Source organism: Triticum aestivum, chromosome 6B (assembly GCF_018294505.1).
Source record: "Triticum aestivum cultivar Chinese Spring chromosome 6B, IWGSC CS RefSeq v2.1, whole genome shotgun sequence".
Lineage (NCBI taxonomy): Eukaryota > Viridiplantae > Streptophyta > Magnoliopsida > Poales > Poaceae > Triticum > Triticum aestivum.
In genome coordinates, this window is record NC_057810.1 from 485,411,166 (window position 1) to 485,432,539 (window position 21,374).

Below are 21,374 nucleotides of genomic sequence, written 5' to 3' on the forward strand. Positions count from 1 at the left end.
GCTAACAAAGTATGCAAGCTCCAGCGATCCATTTATGGGCTGGTGCAAGCATCTCGGAGTTGGAACATTCGCTTTGATGAGATGATCAAAGCGTTTGGGTTTATGCAGACTTATGGAGAAGCCTGCGTTTACAAGAAAGTGAGTGGGAGCTCTGTAGCATTTCTCATATTATATGTAGATGACATACTCCTGATGGGAAATGATATAGAATTCTTGGACAGCATTAAGGCCTACTTGAATAAGTGTTTTTCAATGAAGGACCTTGGAGAAGCTGCTTATATATTAGGCATCAAGATCTATAGAAATAGATCGAGACTCCTCATAGGTCTTTCACAAAGCACATACCTTGATAAGATTTTGAAGAAGTTCAAAATGGATCAATCCAAGAAAGGGTTCTTGCCTGTATTGCAAGGTGTGAGATTGAGCTCGGCTCAATGCCCGACCACGGCAAAAGATATAGAAGAGATGAGTGTCATCCCCTATGCTTCAGCCATAGGATCTATTATGTATGCCATGCTGTGTACCAGACCTGATGTAAACCTTGCCGTAAGTTTGGTAGGAAGGTACCAAAGTAATCCCGGCAAGGAACACTGGACAGCGGTCAAGAATATCCTGAAGTACCTGAAAAGGACAAAGGACATGTTTCTCGTTTATGGAGGTGACGAAGAGCTTATCGTAAAGGGTTACGTCGACGCTAGCTTCGACATAGATCTGGATGACTCTAAGTCACAAACCGGATACGTGTATATGTTGAATGGTGGAGCGGTAAGCTGGTGCAGCTGCAAGCAGAGCGTCGTGGCGGGATCTACATGTGAAGCGGAGTACATGGCAGCCTCGGAGGCAGCGCATGAAGCTATTTGGGTGAAGGAGTTCATCACCGACCTAGGAGTCATACCCAATGCGTCGGGGCCGATCAAACTTTTCTGTGACAATACTGGAGCTATTGCCCTTGCGAAGGAGCCCAGATTTCACAGGAAGACCAGGCACATCAAGCGTCGTTTCAACTCCATCCGTGAAAATGTTCAAGATGGAGACATAGAAATTTGCAAAGTACATACGGATCTGAATGTCGCAGATCCGTTGACTAAACCTCTCTCGCGAGCGAAACATGATCAACACCAGAACTCTATGGGTGTTCGATTCATCACAATGTAACTAGATTATTGACTCTAGTGCAAGTGGGAGACTGTTGGAAATATGCCCTAGAGGCAATAATAAAAGTATTATTATTATATTTCTTTGTTCATGATAATAGTCTTTTATTCATGCTATAACTGTATTATCCGGAAATCGTAATACACGTGTGAATACATAGACCACAATATGTCCCTAGTGAGCCTCTAGTTGACTAGCTCGTTGTGATCAACAGATAGTCATGGTTTCCTGGCTATGGACATTGGATGTCGTTGATAACGGGATCACATCATTAGGAGAATGATGTGATGGACAAGACCCAATCCTAAGCATAGCATAAAGGTTGGTTAGTTCGTTTGCTAGAGCTTTTCCAATGTCAAGTATCTCTTCCTTCGACCATGAGATCGTGTAACTCCCGAATACCGTAGGAGTGCTTTGGGTGTATCAAACGTCACAACGTAACTGGGTGATTATAAAGGTACACTACAGGTATCTCCGAAAGTGTCTGTTGGGTTGACACGGATCGAGACTGGGATTTGTCACTCCGTATGACGGAGAGGTATCTCTGGGCCCACTCGGTAATGCATCATCATAATGAGCTCAAAGTGACCAAGTGGTTGATCACGGGATCATGCATTACGGTACGAGTAAAGTGACTTGCCGGTAACGAGACTGAACAAGGTATTGGGATACCGACAATCGGGTCTCGGGCAAGTAACGTACCGATTGACAAAGGGAATTGTATACGGGGTTTGATCGAATCCTCGACGTCGTGGTTCATCCGATGACATCATCGAGGAGCATGTGGGAGCCAACATGGGTATCCAGATCCCGCTGTTGGTTATTGACCGGAGAGTCTCGGTCATGTCTGCATGTCTCCCGAACCCGTAGGGTCTACACACTTAAGGTTCGGTGACGCTAGGGTTATCAGGAAGACAAGTATGTGATCACTGAATGTTTTTCAGAGTCCCGGATGAGATCCCGGACGTCACGAGGAGTTCCGGAATGGTCCGGAGGTAAAGTTTTATATATGGGAAGTTGTTAAACGGACACCGGAAAGTTTCGGGGTCATACCGGTATTGTACCGGGACCACCGGAGAGGTTCTGGGGGTCTACCGGGAGGGACCACCCCTCCCGGGGGGGCACTTGGGCTGCGTAGGGATAGCAGCCAGCCCCTAGTGGGCTTGGCGCGCCCCCCCTTGGGCCCATGCGCCTAGGGTTGGGGGGGAAACCCTAAAGGGGGCGCACCCCCCTTGCTTGGGGGGCAAGCCCCCCACCCTTTGGCCACCGCCCCCTCTAGGGTTTCCCCTAGAGGGCCGGCCCCCTTGCCCCTCTCCTCCTATATATAGAGGGGTGAGGGGAGGGCTGCTGGACACAACTTAAGGCGCAGCCCCTCCCCTCCCCAACACCTCTCCTCCTCCGTACGTGCTTGGCGAAGCTCTGTCGGAGTACTGCTGCACCAACTACACCACGCCATCGTGCTGCCGTTGGAGCTGCCTTCCTCAACCTCTCCTTCCTCCTTGCTGGATCAAGACGGAGGAGATGTCGTCCGTCCCGTATGTGTGTTGAACGCGGAGGTGCTGTCCGTTCAGCACTTGGTCATCGGTGATCCGAATCACGTCGAGTACGACTCCATCATCACCATCCCCTTGAACGCTTCCGCACTCGATCTACAAGTGGTATGTAGATGCAAACTCTTCCCCTTGACTCGTTGCTTAGATGAACTCATAGATGGATCTTGGTGAAACCGTAGGAAAATTTTTAATTTTCTGCAACGTTCCCCAACAATATATATATATATATAGAACCTTCCATGCATGATCTTGCTCTATTAGAGTATCGCGCTTGAATAAAAGTTTATCCATTTATGGTTTAGTCTAGAATCTTCCATGTATGCTTTTGCTTCATTAGAGTTCTCGGTTGCCATTTATGAGATTAATTAAGAATTTTTACTACAGTAATGGTGAAAGACTTACGATGAACCATTTCTAACATTTCCTCTGCCCCTTCCAAGTCATCATGATTTACATTCATGGTGGTCTAGAAAAATAAACAAAATCGATACTCAAAAACTAATTCTTAACGATCATTTCTTACAAAGCACAATAAGTGTTATTTCTTCAAAAGTTTTGGATGCAGGTTGAACAGTTGAACGCTTTTGTTTGCACAAGATACTTTTTTTATCTATTTAGCCTACATTTACTATTCATCCGGATGCTTGTGAGCTCTAGAGAAGAAATAATATCCGAAGAAACCTATCGATACTCATTACACATGAGATGACCCCCACATACTTTGTCAAAATAAACAACTTCCCGATCAATGCATTTCACTGTTCCGTGCAACGCACGGGCACCTTACTATATATAATACGACAATACATTTGACTAACATTATATATAGTATGATAAATGCTCATGCATGTCACCAAAAATTATATCATTGGAAATTATGTTCAAATACGAATCCAACGATATAGTTTTGGTGACATGCACTAACATTTTGTCAGTTAAATCATCAGTAAAATTACATGGGGGACTAATAAACCACGACGGAGGTAGTACTAGTATAGAGGGCGGTGTGGCACGGGAGTCTCACCCCGCTCGTGGCGCGGTAGTGAAGCCGTCATATCACAAACCACACCACTCCTAGTAATAAGTGGCCTGGTAAAATAAACGGATAAACAACCATAACATCCCTCTGTCTTCTTTGCATTTCATCTCTCTGCATTTACTTTGTCCGGTTCATCTCGCACACTCTATCCCTAGCTACTACTCCTAGTATCCCTATCCACTACTCCAAGGGCCAGTTCCTTTGGCGGCTTAAAATATAAGCCGTCTCTTTCCCAACTTTCCCCATAAGGCGCCTCAGTCATTCATTTGGGCTTCTAAACTAAGTACTTACTAGACCATTAAGGCGCGCGTTGCCGCGCCCGTCCATTCTAAAAATAATATTAGAAATATTTGAATGATATATGGGAATTTAAAATGAATTGTATATTTTGAATGGTTCGATATACATTGCTTCAAGTCCACAGCCATAGAGAAAGAATGTTTGATATTTTGACAGAAGAAAGATTGCTTAATTAAGCAAGAACTCTGCTTGAATACGTAACTTCAAGTTCAGTTCTAACACTCTGAAGCAGTAAAACACCAATGATTTTGTGTCTACCTGCATTTGAACACCCAAGGGACGAATATATAGAAATGCGATCCTTCCTTCTGATAGAACATATTTACAAATTCAAGGCCAGGCTAGATTGACCGATCCACTGAACTAACACTAACACTACATACCCATTTGCCAATAATTTTTACCATTAGCAGGTGCTTTACGGTACCGTTGTTTTGAATCATGGGTATATACTACTTCAGTTGTAATGAATGTGAGGATGTCTGTGAATATGACTCATTGCATCCAATCCAAATAGAATTGGAAATTCAGAATTAAGAAAAGCACATAATATGCTGACTGCTGAGGCCTGGCAGCAATAGACGGGCAGATAAGAATTGTGTGACCTGTAAGAATCAGTCAAGAAAATACATTCACCCAATCAGAGAGAAAACTCTAGTCTGTATCTCCTCATGGTGTAGTGACCACCTAAAAAACACTCGTTTGACTCAAATTCAGAGGAAGTATAAGGAAAAAGGGATTTACAGTGCTTGTACCTCATGTGTTTGTCTCCTGAAGTGAGCACACTGGAGAAACTAGATGTCGCTCACCGGAAATACATCACCGTCGCCAGAGAGATCCCTTTGGAGTCGATTGCAAGAATTGGATCCGAGGCTCAGATGGAAGTGGTGGGAGGGGCTAATAGCCAGAGGGTTCCAGGCTTCCAGCGGCGTCTGCACACCATCTATTCTTCATCGCTTCTTTTTCTTCCCCTTCAGCGAGAACCTTAGCATCAAAGGAAGCTACCGGAAAACCATGACGCATCTTCTTCCTGCCGTCGGGGGGTCGATGTCGTTCGAACAGTGATGGAGGATGGTAGGACTAGAGGAAGTAGAGGATGCGGTGGTCTGCTGCTGCTCAGGGAAGGTGTATGGCGGTCAGGTATATGTTTTGGGGAAGGTGTACGGTGGTGTGAGGAGGCCGCCGCCGCCGCCATCACCTGGAGAGGCATGCGGCCCTCGCGTGCTCGCCTGCCTCTGCACCGACACCAACCGTCTATTCACGACCGCAGGTTACACAACATCAGTGCATTAGAGGGCCTCCAAGTCGTTCATCGGAGCAGCAGCCCATTTAGTGTTGGGCCGCCGGGACGCTTGAGGTGGAGTGGTAAAAGGCTGTCGAGCATGCATAGTGAAATGACGGGACAATCGACAATGGTGAATGAGCTAATCGGACGGTTTAGAGAGCCAAATCGCTGTGGAGGGGCCTAGGTGGCTCAGTTTTACTGTTTTACAATGGGATTACTAATCTAGAAGCCTAAAAGAACTGGCCCCTGGTACTCCTAGTAGTAGTACTCAAGTTGGAATTCCAATTGCACGGCACAACTTGTTAGGCAAAAAATTCGATAAAGGGTGTATGAAGCGGTTTGGGAATTTGCATGCCTTCCCGACCAGTAAGATATTCCATACAAAGTACAATAGAGAAATAACCACAGAGAAGGAAACTAAAAGTAAACAATAAACCGAGCATTTTTGCATTGAATCATTTCACAAACTTGACTAGTGTTATTTTTCTAGTTTTACAAAAATCGCATCGTAATGTTAAAACATGCATTTGCACGTACATAAGTAAAGCACAGTCTGCAAGCATATAGAGAGAGAGACGTGCAGTGAGATATATAGTTAAGTTTGTGTTATATGCACGTACTTACAAAATGCGTACGGATACACAAGGTTTCCAAACTTTTCCTTTTACATACTTAATTAAGGACGCTAATAATTCCCAAAGGTCAGGATTTATCATTTTCGTCCCAAAACTAATGAGATCGCCTCATGAAACTAAATTATTCCTAATAAAAGCCACTACGTTCACAGGAGCGCTTGCGGCGCGCCATGAGTGCCCTGGTGCGCGGCCGTTTCCCAGCACGGCGCCCCAACGCCTCTTCCTTAGCCTCACACCTCGCGAGGTGCTGATTGGCAGCTTGCCGGCGGGCGAGCGCGATCTCACCGGTCTAGTGATCCGTGCCAACAGGTACTCCTCCTTGCTGGAAGCGTGCACCCGGTCCATGTACCACCAAGCGTAGATGAGGCGCTTGGGCCCGACTGCACTCAGGGCTTTGCCAAGGGCGTCCTTCGCACGAGCCTTCTGCCAAAGAGCGAATTGACTGACTCTCTCAGACACAGCATATGCCTGCCAGGAAGCATACCTCGCGACGCGCTTCTCTTCCTCGGCCTTCTTCTCCACCTCTATTTTGGCGTGTTGTGCCGGAGGCAAAGCCTCCTACAAGGCGACCTCCATTTCTTTCCAAAGCTCCTCAAGGCTGGGGGCTCGGCGGGCGGCGCGATGTTCTCCTTATAGCGGGGAGCCGATGCATCCTCTGACGTGCATGCTGGCGAGACTGGGAGTGTCGACGCGGCCACCTCGACGCGTCGTAGTGAGGAGCGGAACGCCACTGCGTCCACCTCGACGTGTCACGGTGAGGAGCGGAACGCCGACGCGTCCTCCTCGACTAGTGGCGGTGAGGAACGGAACGACGACGCATGACCCTCCGCGCGGGGCAGCGAGGGGCTCCCAGGGCTTGGGAGGGGCGATGCCACGGTGGTCTACATGAGAGGGAGGGGGAGGAGATAGCGATGAACGTGAGGTTCTTCCGAATGCCGTGGGAGGCGCAGTATTTATAGCGAGCAATAGCACACTTACATAAGATATGTTGCGTGATTAATGTAATAGCTAGGTGGGCATATTTTTGTTGGATTAAATTATGGGGGAGGTGGAAATATTGTTGGTCACAATGGATTAGACGAGCGCGGGGGGAGAAGAGTCATGCATGTAGATTTTTTTTCACACGGGGTGGAGTGGTGGGACTGCCGGAGGGAGGAGAGTCAAGCAGGCATATTGTTTTCACACATGAAGAGGAAAAGATTTGGAGATGAACGGGCTTCCTGCAGGTATGGGGAACGGTGCATAATAAGTCACCTTACATGCAATGAACTGACCATTGCATGCCGAGTGAGGTATAGTCTCAATACATACATGCCCCACACATGTTCAGATTTCAAGGCACACTAAATTATTGCATGCGATGATTAAGGCTGACCATAGTGGTGGTATCTTAGCTGGTATCATGCACACGGGAATAGCAAACATGCTGATGTGGCAAAGAATTAAAGAAGAGAGGGGGGTTAGAGTAACATAGATAGATATCATATCATGTTAAATACTATACTACTTTGTGTCATGCATGGCACTATAAAGGTAGTCACGTATCATACACTAGTATCATGCACATGATACTAGTATATGATACTTTCCACTATGAGTAGCCTAAAGAGAATATTGACTAATGCGTGTAAAAATCTTTGTCATTTACTAGTGTTCATGCATGCATGCAATGCGATAATGCATTGGTAAACACATTTTTTGTGAAGAAGAGAGCATTAATTGAGTACTTTTGCAGGCTACAAAAACTATTCCACTGCCTCTATCTTGGTAAGAGTAGGTGATTTTTTTAATCAAGTCCTTTAAACTATAAGGGAGGTAGTAGTACTCTAATAGCTAACCTTGTTGTGATGACTAGATAGGACATGGCACGCACCTAAGCGGAGGAACTAGTCTGCATTGTGCATATAAGTTTTGTCTGAAGTCAATGTACCTCTACTTTAACCAAACTTATAGAAAAATGTATCAACATTCACAATGTCAAATCAATATTTTTATACTCATTATGAAATATAGTTTCATAATATATACATTTGGTATTGTAGATATTGATATTTTTAGCATAAATTTGGTCAAACTTTGCAAACTTTGACATGACACAAATCTTACGCGGAGTAAAAAGGACCAGACGGAGTATCATGCATGTGGATTAGGCAAAAAAATTGCTCATTTATAGCCGTCCGAGGTCTCAAAGGGTACGACTGCGCGAGGGAGGCGAAGGTCATGGGAGGCGCGGCAGTTGACAGAATTAAGTGAAGTTACATGCACGCGTCGGCATGGCATGCGAACACGCAAAAGCTATACCGTCAGGCCTACAATGTGGGGTCTAGTAGACATGACATCTAGTGGGTCCCCCATAGTACTCGAGAACTCTTTGGGGGCATGGAGTCATTTATCCACCGGGCAAGCCACCACCCCACGCTGTTCGCACGCCCTACTCGTCCCCTTCTTCTACCTTACAATAGTTCGCTCCTAGTCGTCCCGTCCTTTCACATTACACCAGTTCCACTTCTCCTAACCCGTCTCCAAAATCCATGGCCTCTCAAATCTCCATGACTGGCGGTGAGTACAAGGTTAGAACCATCACCGACGATGAGTTCATCATCATCTACACTCGTAGATCCGCGACGATGGAAGCATACCTTGGTCTCTTCCTACACAAGTTCAAAAGTTCAAAGGATGAGTGGGTCCCTGGGCTAGATGTTGTGTACACCACAGCCTGGAAAAGGAGAAGCTTCTAAAGGTGGCAGAGATGAAGAAGCCTGCCATGATCCAGGTTTGCGTACATAATGTGTGCTTGGTCTATCACATATGCCATGCCGATGTTAGGTGCCAGGATTTTGAGTTCTTCCTCAAGGAAAAAAGAGTGACATTCGTTACTGTAGAATTTACGACCGACAGGAGAGTCCTGGATCTAATAGGCCTCGTTGTAGGCCAGTCCTTTGATCTCTATAAGGGAAGCATGTTGTCCTTCTCCCAGCCTTCAATGCTGACCCTGGCAGCAGCCATGATTGATCCTTCCTACACTCAATTGAAGAAACCTCACCCAGAGTTTCATCATGCATGGGAGTCAAAGACATTAGATGAAGATCACATCCTGTACGCAACAATGGATGCCTACATTTGTTTAAATATCTACAGGGGTTGGATGAAGAAGTAGAGCCCAGTGTCCGGTTCAAGCAAAGAAGCGTCGGCAAAGAGGAAGAGGAAGAGGGACGAGGACAAAGTCGAGGACGTGGACTCGGACTCCGAGTAAGGTGGCGGTGCCGCCGCTCATGCTGGTTCTACTGCAGCGTCAAGCGGACTAGTTTCTTAGTTTTATTTCAAAACATCAATGAATTCAACAATATAACCATCACATAAATTATTCTTTTCATGATCTATAAACATATAAATTTTACTAATGGTGCTTTATGCCACATATTATGATCCAATGATGTGTTTCCATCCTATGATGTTTTGAGTAGATATCCTTTGTCTTTTGGTTGATTGATGATTTAGATTGGTATAAGTTGTACGTTTTATTTTGGCGCTGTCCTATTGTACCCTTCGTGTCACGCAAGCGTGAGAGATTCTCGCTGTAGGGTGTTGCAATACGTTCATGATCCGCTTATAGTGGGTTGCTTGAGTGACAGAAGCATAAACCCGAGTAAGGGAGTTGTTGCGTATGTGATAAAGGGGACTTGATATGTTAATGCTATGGTTGGATTTTACCTTAGTGATCTCTAGTAGTTGCGGATGCTTGCTAGAGTTCCAATCATAAGTGCATATGATCCAAGAAGAGAAAATATGTTAGTTTATGCCTCTCCCTCATATGAAACTGCAATAATGATTACCGATCTTGTTAACAATTGCCTAGGACAATTCCACACACCAACCCATCATTATTCCACACTCGCTATTTATAATACTTAAGTAATATATTCTAACGTTATGACACCTACTTTTATATTTTAGCTCTCCGATATCATGCAAAGTTATCCTCTTCATACCGACAACATAGTTTTATTTCTCGTTTCTAGTTGGAAGCAAACATTCGTTGCACATAGAGTCAGTGGCAGATAGGACTTGAGAGAATATTGATCTTATCTTTAGCTCCTTGTGGGTTTGACACTCCATGCTTATCACTTTCACCTTTGGAAATTGCTACGATGATTCCCTGCACTTGGGGATTATCACAACCTTGACAAGGAGCGTTGTTGTGGTCGGCACCAGTGAGCTCAACATGGATGCATCAGGGAGTGACGAAAAGCTGCAGTGGGGCAAAAACCCTTTTTTGTTTGTGATTGACAATGGTGAGTGCCGGTGAAGAGCGTCAAAAGCGAGGCAAACATGAGAGGAACGCTCGCTGCACGCCGCGGGAGAGGGCGGAAGACCGCCATGAATCTTCCACGTGCTTTGTATTTTCCCAAAGATGAACACGAGGGGTGAAGATTCGATGGGGAGGGGGAACGAAGCATCAGACGGTGATACCTCCTTTTAGTGATCCGATAAAGAAACAGAAAAGTATCATGTACCTATTTCCCCAGAGGTGACCCTGGGTTATCGAACCCACGAGAGGAAGATTTCCTTAAGGTAGTGATCTCTAGCAAGCTTTCTTAAAGGACCAATTACAGATTTTACCGAATCAATCAAGCAAACGATAATTCAAACACTATAATAAAACGGGTATGAGGTCTTAATGCTTACAACCATGTATTTGTGTTGGGACCAGATATGATCTTAATTTGAGCGCTGAAAGTCACCCATCGAGATGTGCTTGTTACGAACCGAAGTGCGAGATGTGTCCAAATAACATCTTGACCGACACGAGTCTTGCATCAAGAATCAGTTGTCTTATCGCAGGTCCTATCCGTCGTGCGGGGTTGCTTCGATAATTAAGATAATAAATATTAGACAAGAGCTTTTGGTGTTTAGTGACTACACCTCTTGAATCCCCAAGGATTGGATCTGTGTTACCATACTAAACCTTTCTGTCACTGGTGTTCAGAATAACACTTCACGTTCTCTCTACACTTAGCCTCGCCGTTGCTCGATTTTCATGATTCTGGGTACCTGCAGGGATGAAGATCACGGACAAGACAAGATACATCTACGAAACAATTTTATTTCATACATACAGAATCTTAATTCAAAGCCATTCAGTTGATCCCACGACAAATGCAATGGGTTGCGAGGCTATCAGATCATAAGAAGAAATCATTGAAGAACACATTTTGAAGATTGTTGAAATTCCAAACGAAACATTTTGTAACTTGTGGCCAAAAATAGAAAAGATTTTTTTAACTTATAAACAATATATTAAATGCATGAATATTTTTTGAATTACCGAACAATTTTTTATTTTTTGAACAAAATTTGAAAGGATGAACATATTTTGAAAATTGGCACAATTTTTTTAAAATACGAACATTTTTGAAAATGTTTTTTAAACATGAAGATGTTTTGAATTTATGAACAAAGTTTGCAAACATGAACATATTTTCAAATTTTGAACAAAATTTTAATAACACGAGCATGGTATAGTGGGCCGGCTCAAATTCTTGTCGCGCCCTCTCCCTTAGCCGCATTCAATAATCTTGGAAGAATTCGACATATTGCAAGGATGTGATACAAGATATCGATGAGGGAACTTGTGAAACACATGTAACGATTATTCGCGAGATACAAGCAGAAGAACCACTTTTCATAGTTGTAATTTTATTTTTGGAATGGAAACTTTAATTTTGAAGCTTATTATTTCCGTCAAGCATGCCTATGTGCTAGATGTAGGTCGCCACTTATGGCTGGGACATTCCCATAACCCAATCTCTGTATCTATGAACTTGTCAGATGCTTAATAAAACGAAGCGAGATTTCTTGGAAAAACAACCCAACAATTCTTGGTTCGATTTGCCATGTTGATGAATCCCTGTTTGGGAACTTTCTTAAGGTTCAAAATAGACCAGGATAGCTTGGTGGTAATTTGGGCTCTAGAAGTTTATATGGCTCGATTTATTTTTGGTCTACCAGTTCAAGGTTTGTTTAGTAGTAGTAATTAGTTCTAAAAAAAAATAGTAGCAGTAATTTTTTCCGTTTTCAGGCGTAGGCAGATAAATTTGGCAGGGCATTGTTGTAATTGTCTCCCTCCTCCAATTCCAACTCGTCGCTGCCCTAGCTTCAGACGTTCGGCGACGCTCCCATCCCTTCCGTTCCGTCGTCTCGCTCCTCCTCCCCGGCACGAACACTAGGCAGAAAGGGTTCAAATTTCGGCCTGATCCGGGCGCCCAACACCTTGATTCCACCATCCGAATCCACTTCCCCTTTCTGATCTCCTCGTCGCTGTTCGATCCGCCCCTTCTCTCGCCGATTCCTGACAAGATCTGATCCCTCCTCTCACCCATGGATCCGCGCGCCAGGTACCCTCCCGGAACCGGCAACGGTCGCGGCGGGAACCCTAACTACTACGGGCGTGGCCCGCCGTTGTCGCAGAACAACCACCACCACCACCAGCAGACGTCGGCGGCGCACCAGCAACAATACGTGCAGCGCCAGCCGCAGCCGCAGCCGCAGCAGCACCACCAAAATAACCACCAGCAGCAGCACCACCAAAATAACCACCAGCAGCAGCATCACCAAAATCACCACCACCACCAGCAGCAACAGCAGCAGCAGTGGCTGCGGCGAAACCAGATCACCGCGGCCGGGACCAGCGGGCCCAAGGTCGTGGCGCCACCCCCAGCGGGGGTCGGCAACGATCCTAGGTGAGACGATAAAAGCTTAGTAGTTTGGATGGCAACTTATAGGTCATGGTAGCTGATGCTTCAACACATAGTTTAAGCATCACCAACGTAGCTTGCGAAAGCCAACCGAATGCTGTGGGAGATGATTCTTTTTCTGATGCTAAGCAACCCACATTAGTTTTCCGCATTCTATGTTTCTAGCTGAACTGTAATACAATGTAGTTTAGCAAACATCGGGTAACTAATGAATCATTATCTAGACATGATCATAAATAACCATTCTAAGTGGAAAAACGTGAGCTGGAGATGGCCACTCAGCAATTATTATACTTGGTTTGTGCAGTTCACAAGATTGGAAGGCCCAACTGAAGCTTCCACCCGCAGATACACGATTCAGGACAGAGGTAATTCATGCCATCTTGATTCTTCGTTTTGTGTTTGTTTCTGGAGTTAGGGTACTTCCGATACCAGGAATACCTGAACTTTGCAATATGTCGGTCGCTATCTCTACTTTGTGTAACTAGTTATTTCTTGCCGTGGTAAAAATTGTACCCACGACTTTCTTTATTTATCAACTTTTGTTTGTGATGCCTACATTGCACGCCAAATATACGGCGATCCTAGTTTTGGAGGCTGTTTTGTCTGAATCCATGAGTTATCTTCATACCATAACATGCAAATCAATATTTCGTTACTTGATCCTTGATGCTAGTTACTTGTATTTTCAACATGAATAAATAAGACTTCATCCTATATATTATTGTAATGATAATACTGGCATATTAAGAAACTTTGGTTATGGATTTTTTACCCCACAAGTGTTAGATCCCTTGGATCTTTGGTTAATGCCGTGTTCAATAAGCTAATTCATAATGTTGCTTCCTTGCTTTGTGTCTTGATGTCATCGTTATTATTTGTCTCGTTCTTTGTACAGGATGTTACTGCCACCAAAGGGAATGAGTTTGAAGACTATTTTCTTAAGCGTGAACTCCTGATGGGAATATATGAGAAAGGATTTGAAAATCCCTCCCCAATCCAAGAAGAAAGCATTCCTATTGCATTAACTGGCAGTGATATTCTTGCTAGAGCAAAAAATGGAACTGGCAAGACAGCTGCATTTTGTATTCCTGCACTGGAAAAGATCGACCAGGACAAAAATGCTATTCAAGGTTTGGTCTGCATCCTCACTTGATCTGATAGATACTGTTTGGGGGTCAAATGTATTACCCGTGCCTTGATAGTAATAGCTGATAGAAACTTTGACATGTATATTTGCTTCTTCCCAACACGGGGTTTTATTTGTTTTTGTTTCGGTGTACCTGTGCATTAGTCAGCTATATAGTACTAGAAAGTTTTAATAATCGAATGCTGCCTCCTGTAATTTGTAGTTGTTATAGTTGTTCCCACAAGGGAATTGGCTCTACAGACATCCCAAGTTTGCAAAGAGCTTGGCAAGCACCTGAAGATTCAAGTTATGGTCACCACTGGTGGAACTAGCCTGAAGGATGATATTGTTCGTCTATATCAACCTGTCCATTTACTTGTTGGAACGCCTGGACGTATTTTGGACCTTACGAAGAAAGGTGTTTGCATCTTGAAGGACTGTTCAATGCTTGTTATGGACGAGGTAATTCATTGTAAGCGTATCTAAGTAGTCACATTGCTTGCATTGTCTTGTAAATGTCTGTTTTTTTAATCTTAATACATGGTGAATATTTGTTCACTTGTATTTGTATCTGTCTGTTTGGATGCTGGTTGCTGACCATACTTTGCCACTCTGTTCTGAAAAGTTTTCGAACCCACAGTTTATGTAGCTACTTGTGGCAACTAGCATTTTTTTTGCTGGGCCTGTTTGGTAGTTAGGCAAGTTGACTGAGTTTAAGTTAACACCTGCTCTGGTTCATGGCCGCACCTGTGTTAAGTACTCTTTGCCAAGAGAGTCGCGCACGTCACCGACTCAAAGAACTGTTGAAAGATGCCCTTAGAAATGTGGCTCCTATTTTGACAATGTAACATAGCTTGATAAGTACTCCTTGGGTTTGAGCAAAAGAAGTTGTGAAGTTTGCAACCTTAAGTAGTAGTACGTGAACCAAACATGCCAGGGGTTTATAACTGGTTGGTAACTTGGTATGGAGCTGAGCAATTGTGCCGCACGCCCGCACCATGACTTTAGTTGCAAACATAACTTGAGTTCATCAGCAAACCAAATAGTTATTACATCTCACACTATGCCTTCAGTCATCATTGTAGAAGTGCCTTAAGAAAACCATTTCAGAAGAAGAATTTGTAGCTGTTGGACTATGCCTACGCCGATTCTGTTTTTCCTGACTCAAACATGCAAATATATGATTCGTCCTCAACCGCTACATCAAGTAACTGCCCTTTCTAGTTCCCGTCGAACAAATAAGGTTTTTTGAAATCAAACTGTAACATCGAACTCATTACTATTTAGTTCATTTGGAAAAAACAACAAGAATGCGAAAAAAATCATGAGAAAGCATGTATACTTGCAAGCAATAATAACCCCGTGAAAAAAATGAGTTCCTGTATTTAGGCTAAATAGTATTCTCTCCGTTACTTCTAGTGTTAGATACATCCATATCTAGACAAATCTAAGACAAGAATTTTGGGACGGAGGTAATAGTTGGTAGTGAGAAGCACTGGCATTAAGATCATTGCTTAAGTTACCTGTGAATAAGAATGATAGAAAGATGACACACTGGTAAAGAGTATGTACGAAGGCAAGGTTAGTCTGTAAAAGAATTGAGTTATGGTTCCTAAGGACAAATAGTACCTGAAGCTGAGAAACAAGGTGGCGGCGCCCTCGTCTTCATCTTGTAATATACTATAATGAAATGTATTGAAGCTATTTTCTCTTGGGTTACATGTCTAGCCTGCCCCAACCTGCTTGGGACATTATAGTAAATGTATTGAAGCTATTTTTGTTTGTAGAATTTAATGTGAATGAATTTGCTTCTGTAGTCTTGGGCCTGTCAATAAATAAATATATCTACATACACATGTTTGTGCTTTCTTATGAGAGGTGTTGGCTTTTCGCAGGCAGACAAGCTTCTCTCTCCTGAATTTCAACCTTCTATAGAGCAGTTGATCCGTTACCTTCCAGCGAGTCGACAGATTTTAATGTTTTCAGCAACATTCCCTGTGACTGTCAAGGAGTTCAAGGATAAATATCTGCCTAAACCTTATGTTATTAACCTCATGGATGAACTTACACTGAAGGGAATTACACAATTCTATGCTTTTGTAGAAGAAAGGCAGAAAGTTCATTGTCTTAACACCCTCTTTTCCAAGGTTTAATAACTGTCTCTTAATTTAGTTGGACATTTTGATCTTCCGCATACATATAAATAATCCAATTTATGTTTATATTGGTACAGCTTCAAATAAATCAGTCAATAATATTCTGCAACTCTGTAAATCGTGTTGAGCTATTAGCGAAAAAGATCACGGAGCTTGGTTACTCATGCTTCTACATCCATGCAAAGATGCTGCAGGACCACCGTAACAGAGTTTTCCATGATTTCCGTAATGGGGCATGCAGGAACCTTGTTTGTACAGGTAAGCAATTATGTGCCTTCTGTATTGCCCGTTTTCTATTTGGAACTCATTGCTAGTTCATCTCCCTTTGTATGCTATCTGGTCCGAGTTTTCTGTGTTCTTGCATACAAATAACATATTTGTGTCACTCAATGTAAGCTTGTCTTCATCCTTGCCATTATGCAATTTATTTTGATGATGAAAAGGCACAGTGTACTTGAAATTTTAACTCGGTCTAATCAATCACTTATACATGTTTTGTCCTCAATAAATCATCTATTTAGTTTGCTGTTTTAAATTTCAGTAGAGTTCTATCCCCGAAGAGATACTTGTCAAATATCAAGTGACTAACTAAGAGACGAGTGTCTCAAATTAGTTCTGGCAGTGAAAGACACGATCAAAAAGAAAAATCTAATATCGTTGTTTCATGCCAGTCAATTTTCCAGTGATCACTTCAAACTTCCATCAACTGCTTGTTATAAGCAGAATCACTGAAGTGGTGAATTTATTAAGAAATAGATGCTACTCCCTCCGATCCATATTAATTGACGCTGGTTTAGTACAAAGTACAATTTTAGTTAATATGGATCTAGGGAGTAGTAAAATTGTTTAGTAGTAGTTGTTGGACTTGTTGCTGGAAACCTGGAAGAAGTGTGTGGCATACCATTTGTTCAAGTTTCTTACGTCTGTGGCTTCATCTTTTTCAGATCTTTTCACAAGGGGGATAGATATTCAAGCTGTTAATGTTGTTATCAATTTTGATTTCCCCAAGAGCTCTGAAACGTATCTCCACAGGGTATGCAAATGATTTTTTTTGACTCAATTTCTCATACCGTGACAATCAGATTTTCTTATTATGACGTATTCTGGGAATATTGTTTTATCTGTTCCACAATCCCGGGCCCTGTTCGGAACGTGGCACAAAACAAAGGGATAGAAAAATGTGTAGGAATAGGATGGAGGCCAAAGTGAAAACCTACAGGCTTGAAATTGCAGTAAAAAGTTCAACTAGTGGTGTTTGGAACGCCAGAAAGCCAGCATAGGAGATATAATAAATTAACGGACGGATTAAAAACTAAAGGGCAACCGGCTGTGCTTGCCTCTTGGTGAATCATTGTTACACCTCTTGGTCAATCATTGTTACACGTAAACACGGACCACATGCACCACCATCGTTTTTGCTTTCACGTGCCATTGGATGGTCCATCTGAACCAGGTCCACCCTGCTTCTACAGTCAAACGCATCAAAACCAGCAGTCCAGGGCTGCACCTGTTTGCCTTGGTCCTACACAAAAAATGAGCTTCGAGCGCATGCTCAAGTTCCTCTGAAAAACGGAGGATAGGAAGCCTTTCCTTTGGAATCAGTGTGGCTGTTCCTTTGCACCGAATGCTCCGAAGGAAAGAAATCCACAGCAAAGGAAACCTCCACGATTCCTGTAAAATTCCGTTGTCCCGAACACAGCCTTAATGGTTTTTATCTGAATAGAAAAATAATTTTTGTGTATCATGTAAATGATTTATCCTCGATATTTTGGTTACTTTGTTCATAATATCTCTCCTGCTCTGATTTTTAATGATTCTCATAACCTTTTTTTGGCTTTATAGGTTGGTAGATCTGGGAGATTCGGTCACCTTGGTTTGGCTGTGAATTTGATCACCTACGAGGATCGCTTTAACTTGTATGCTCATTTCCTACCTCAAATTTCTTGACCTCTTATATTCTTTAGTTGCTCTCTTGACAGAATATTGTTTCCGGAACAGGTATAGGATTGAGCAGGAGCTTGGGACTGAGATAAAACAGATTCCCCCTCAGATAGACCAGGCCATATATTGCCAATGATAGGATAGTGCCATATATTGCCAATGATAGGATAGTGCTTTCTCATGCATTCACTTTCTCTGAGTAATAAGAAGACAACTCTTGTAAATACCATCTCATCACCTGTCAGGTAACAAATTGTTCTTGTTTGTGGTTTCGTGTCATGATCCTTAACCGCTAACTGTTTAGTTTTTGAATCACAAATTCACAATGACTGAAAATATGCTCACTGTCACCTGAAGCTTTAACGTTATTTGGGGGGTTTGTGTGGCATCCATTGGTTCGTTTAATTGTGGAAGCTGCTTGTACATTTGCACAATTTTGTACCTTATGTGGGTTGTCACTTCACAAGTTTGATCCATCACATTTGGATCTCCTAGTTTACTGTGTGTGAAGTTAGTACAGCTTAGGGATTTTTTCTAACCTACAAATGCAACTATTGAACCAAAGAAAGCACTTTGTTAGGAAGTATTATTATTGGTCTAGGAGTCCTTATTAGGCTATGTTTCCTTTCCTTGCACCTCAAGTCTTGTGTAATATATATATGGCCCGTGGGCCTTGCAATAGAGATAAGTTGCATCATAACATCGTATTAGAGCCTAGGTTTAGGTCTCCCTCGGACGCCACAACTTGTCCTTGCTCTCGATCGATTTTTTTTTCGGTCTGTACGATCTGCGCGTCTCCTGTGCTTGTCCGGTGACTTCTCTACATATCGACCTCTTCCCGATCAAGATTTCCTCTGCTTCTGCTCCAAGACCAAGCGATGGCTGTCTCCTTTGACCCTGGTGGAACTCATCCCAACCGTCCCCTGCATCAACTTGGGCCGCATTGGATCGATGCGCCGCTAGGCCTCTACACGTTCGCTACTGGGCAGCCACAGGCCACCTCTTGGATTGGGACCCTCGACGGCTGCCTGTGTTCTTCATTGGCGGCCGCACCCAGATCTTTCCTTCCAGCCAGTGCCGCCATCTCTCCTATTGCAGCCGCCGCCATCCACTACTCGAGTCGTTGCCTCCCACTGGAATTGAGCCGCTGCCACCCAGGCACGACGACTCCACCTCAAGGCGCCGTTTCACCGTGCTGGTTCTCCCATCTGTCAGAGCCTTCGCTGGCAGTCCGCCCCTGCTCCTGGCGAGTCTGCTCTTTTCCGTGCGCCACCCAGCGCCCGGTCTTCCCTGGCCGTTCTCCTCCTGCAGTGCACCGTGTGTGTCTCTGCTTCTTGCCTGGGCCTGCTGCTGCTACTACTTGGTCCAGCCTTCTAGTGCTTGGGCCTGCAACTTGGTCTCGCGCCTGGCTCTCCCTGGATTTGGAGTGGCTGCTAGTGTGCTGCTTGCCTACTACTGATGCTGCCGCCGCTGCCCTTACTTTCCAAGGCCGAGGCTGTTCGCTGCTCTCCGTGCTACTCTGCTGGCTGTGCTGGTCGCTATACAGCGACTCCTCTCGCGACCTCCGCGCAAAGCTGTCTGTATGAGGGAAATACAACTACATGTAGATGGTGATGGTTGCCACACCAGTTGCGTGCATGGCAAGCCTGGAGTGTCTGGTTGGTGCTGCACCCATGTAGTCAATGATAGTTAGCTGCGACAAACACGCCCGGTTTTTGCATCACATTTGAATTATGCGATTAGAGATCATCAATTCTTAGTCTCTAACAGAACATATATATACTTGTGTTCTTCATGTTTTTACCTCCTGCCACAGCTTATGTTTACCTTCTGTCATGTTTGCAGGTCTTATCGTGGGCCTCCTGTGGTATATGGGAACATTAGTGGATCATGTGTGAGACAAGACATCCGGGTGTTCTGATTGACGTTGTTATGCTGACATTAGTGTGGTTAACTCAGGGCAAACGTCCTGTTACTGTTTCAGGCACATGGCGGTGTACATTGCTAGGTGCCTGTTATTGGTCTAGCCGTGGTCTTTTAGTTCTTGACATCATAGTTCCTTTCGTTTCTTTGTGGTGTCGTTAGCTATTTCTCACAGGACATTTTAACCCTGTTACTTACTGGTTGTGGGTCTGCACTGTTGGTGCACACAAGTTATCCCAGGTTCCAGCTTGGTCGTGTGTTGTGTTGAGGTGTCAATCAGAAGTCGGTCGTCCAACTTGAGCTCTGAACTGTCGATGCGTAGTAGTAGTCGCTAGGGCTTTCAACCATTAGAGGGTGAACTGGATCTGAGTGTGTCAATAATGTGCAGTGAGCTGCATTGTGCTATGCATACGCAACCTTCCTCTTGCATCATGCCTAGTAGTCGCTGGGGCTTTTGGCTATTGGTCGTGAAGTGGATATTGGTCTGTCAATAATGTGCATTCAGCTGCATTGTGCTACGCAGTCTAGCTCTTGCATCATGCCTAGGCAATGTGCCTGTATGTCATGGTCCTCGCTTAAATTCTGCTGGATATTTCCAAGTTGACAATGTATTGTTGAATAAACAGAGCTTATCTGCTGCTATCTGTGCTGGACAAGGGATGCCAGTAGACACTGAACTGTTATTTGCTGCCTCATTGTTGATTGTCAACCGTCTTTCTGTTGATTCATTCTGTGCCGTCTACGTGCATCTTTTTTTTTTTTTGAGATTGTATACGTGCATCTTTATGCTGTATGCTTTCTACCATGGTATTTATGACGTACTATTTTTCTTTGATGATTACGGGATTAGAACGTCCCCTAGCTAGTCAAGTATTGAGAAGAAGTGGTTCTGCATATTCCGTGACCTGTTATTTAACTCTGATGTGAAAAAATAATATCAAATCCATTCTGGGTTTGTTTTTCAAAGCTATATTCTTTACAGTAGTTGTTACAAATGGGTAATCCTGTCAAATGTTTTGAAAGTTCGACTCTTACAACAAAGAAGAAAAGGGAAATGCCATCATGAACATTGAACCCCGTCACCTCGTGGGTTTTCATGTCTATCTATCGAACCACTGCTGCCGGCGAAACTCGTCTCTGCAGACTGCGTGCAGAGTGCACGGTCTCGTAAGCTGAGAGTGGCAACGGGCTCTGTCCTGTCCGTGATACGCCTTTCTTTAGTCCGTAGTTGAGGCGGCATGGGACGAGTCAAAGGACGTTGTTCAGGAAATATTCAAACGCTCCTGAACCAGACGCAGTCCAGTGTTACTATAGCGCAGCGTATACTTCTTGTGCGCCATGCATGCGAATAGTGGCAGTGTGTTTTCTGCGCTCTCTCCATACCGATTTTGTAGTGCCATCGCATTCAGGTGATAAATTTCTGCCCCCCTGTGCCATCTTTTCTGGACAAGTCTGTGACTGCCATGTAACGGGCACAGGAGTGCTATTTATTTTGTGGTGCCA

The 21,374-nt window shown here is 43.9% G+C and overlaps 1 protein-coding gene across 2 annotated transcripts; it reads left to right on the forward strand.

Moving 5' to 3' along the window:
• Positions 1–12,105: 12,105 nt before the first annotated feature.
• LOC123137603 (DEAD-box ATP-dependent RNA helicase 8) lies at positions 12,106–20,566 on the forward strand. 2 transcript variants are annotated; one of them, XM_044557420.1, is made up of 10 exons: positions 12,107–12,707; positions 13,030–13,090; positions 13,621–13,855; positions 14,075–14,313; positions 15,747–15,998; positions 16,085–16,265; positions 16,952–17,040; positions 17,850–17,923; positions 18,006–18,193; positions 19,794–20,566. In XM_044557420.1, the coding sequence occupies exons 1-9, from the start codon at positions 12,346–12,348 to the stop codon at positions 18,082–18,084; spliced, it is 1,572 nt and encodes a 523-aa protein (XP_044413355.1). In that variant the 5' UTR covers positions 12,107–12,345; the 3' UTR covers positions 18,085–18,193; positions 19,794–20,566. The 2 variants fall into 2 exon arrangements, with proteins under 2 accessions (XP_044413356.1, XP_044413355.1); XM_044557421.1 differs by lacking the exon at positions 18,006–18,193 and having other exon boundaries at positions 12,106–12,707.
• The last annotated feature ends 808 nt before the right edge of the window (positions 20,567–21,374 follow it).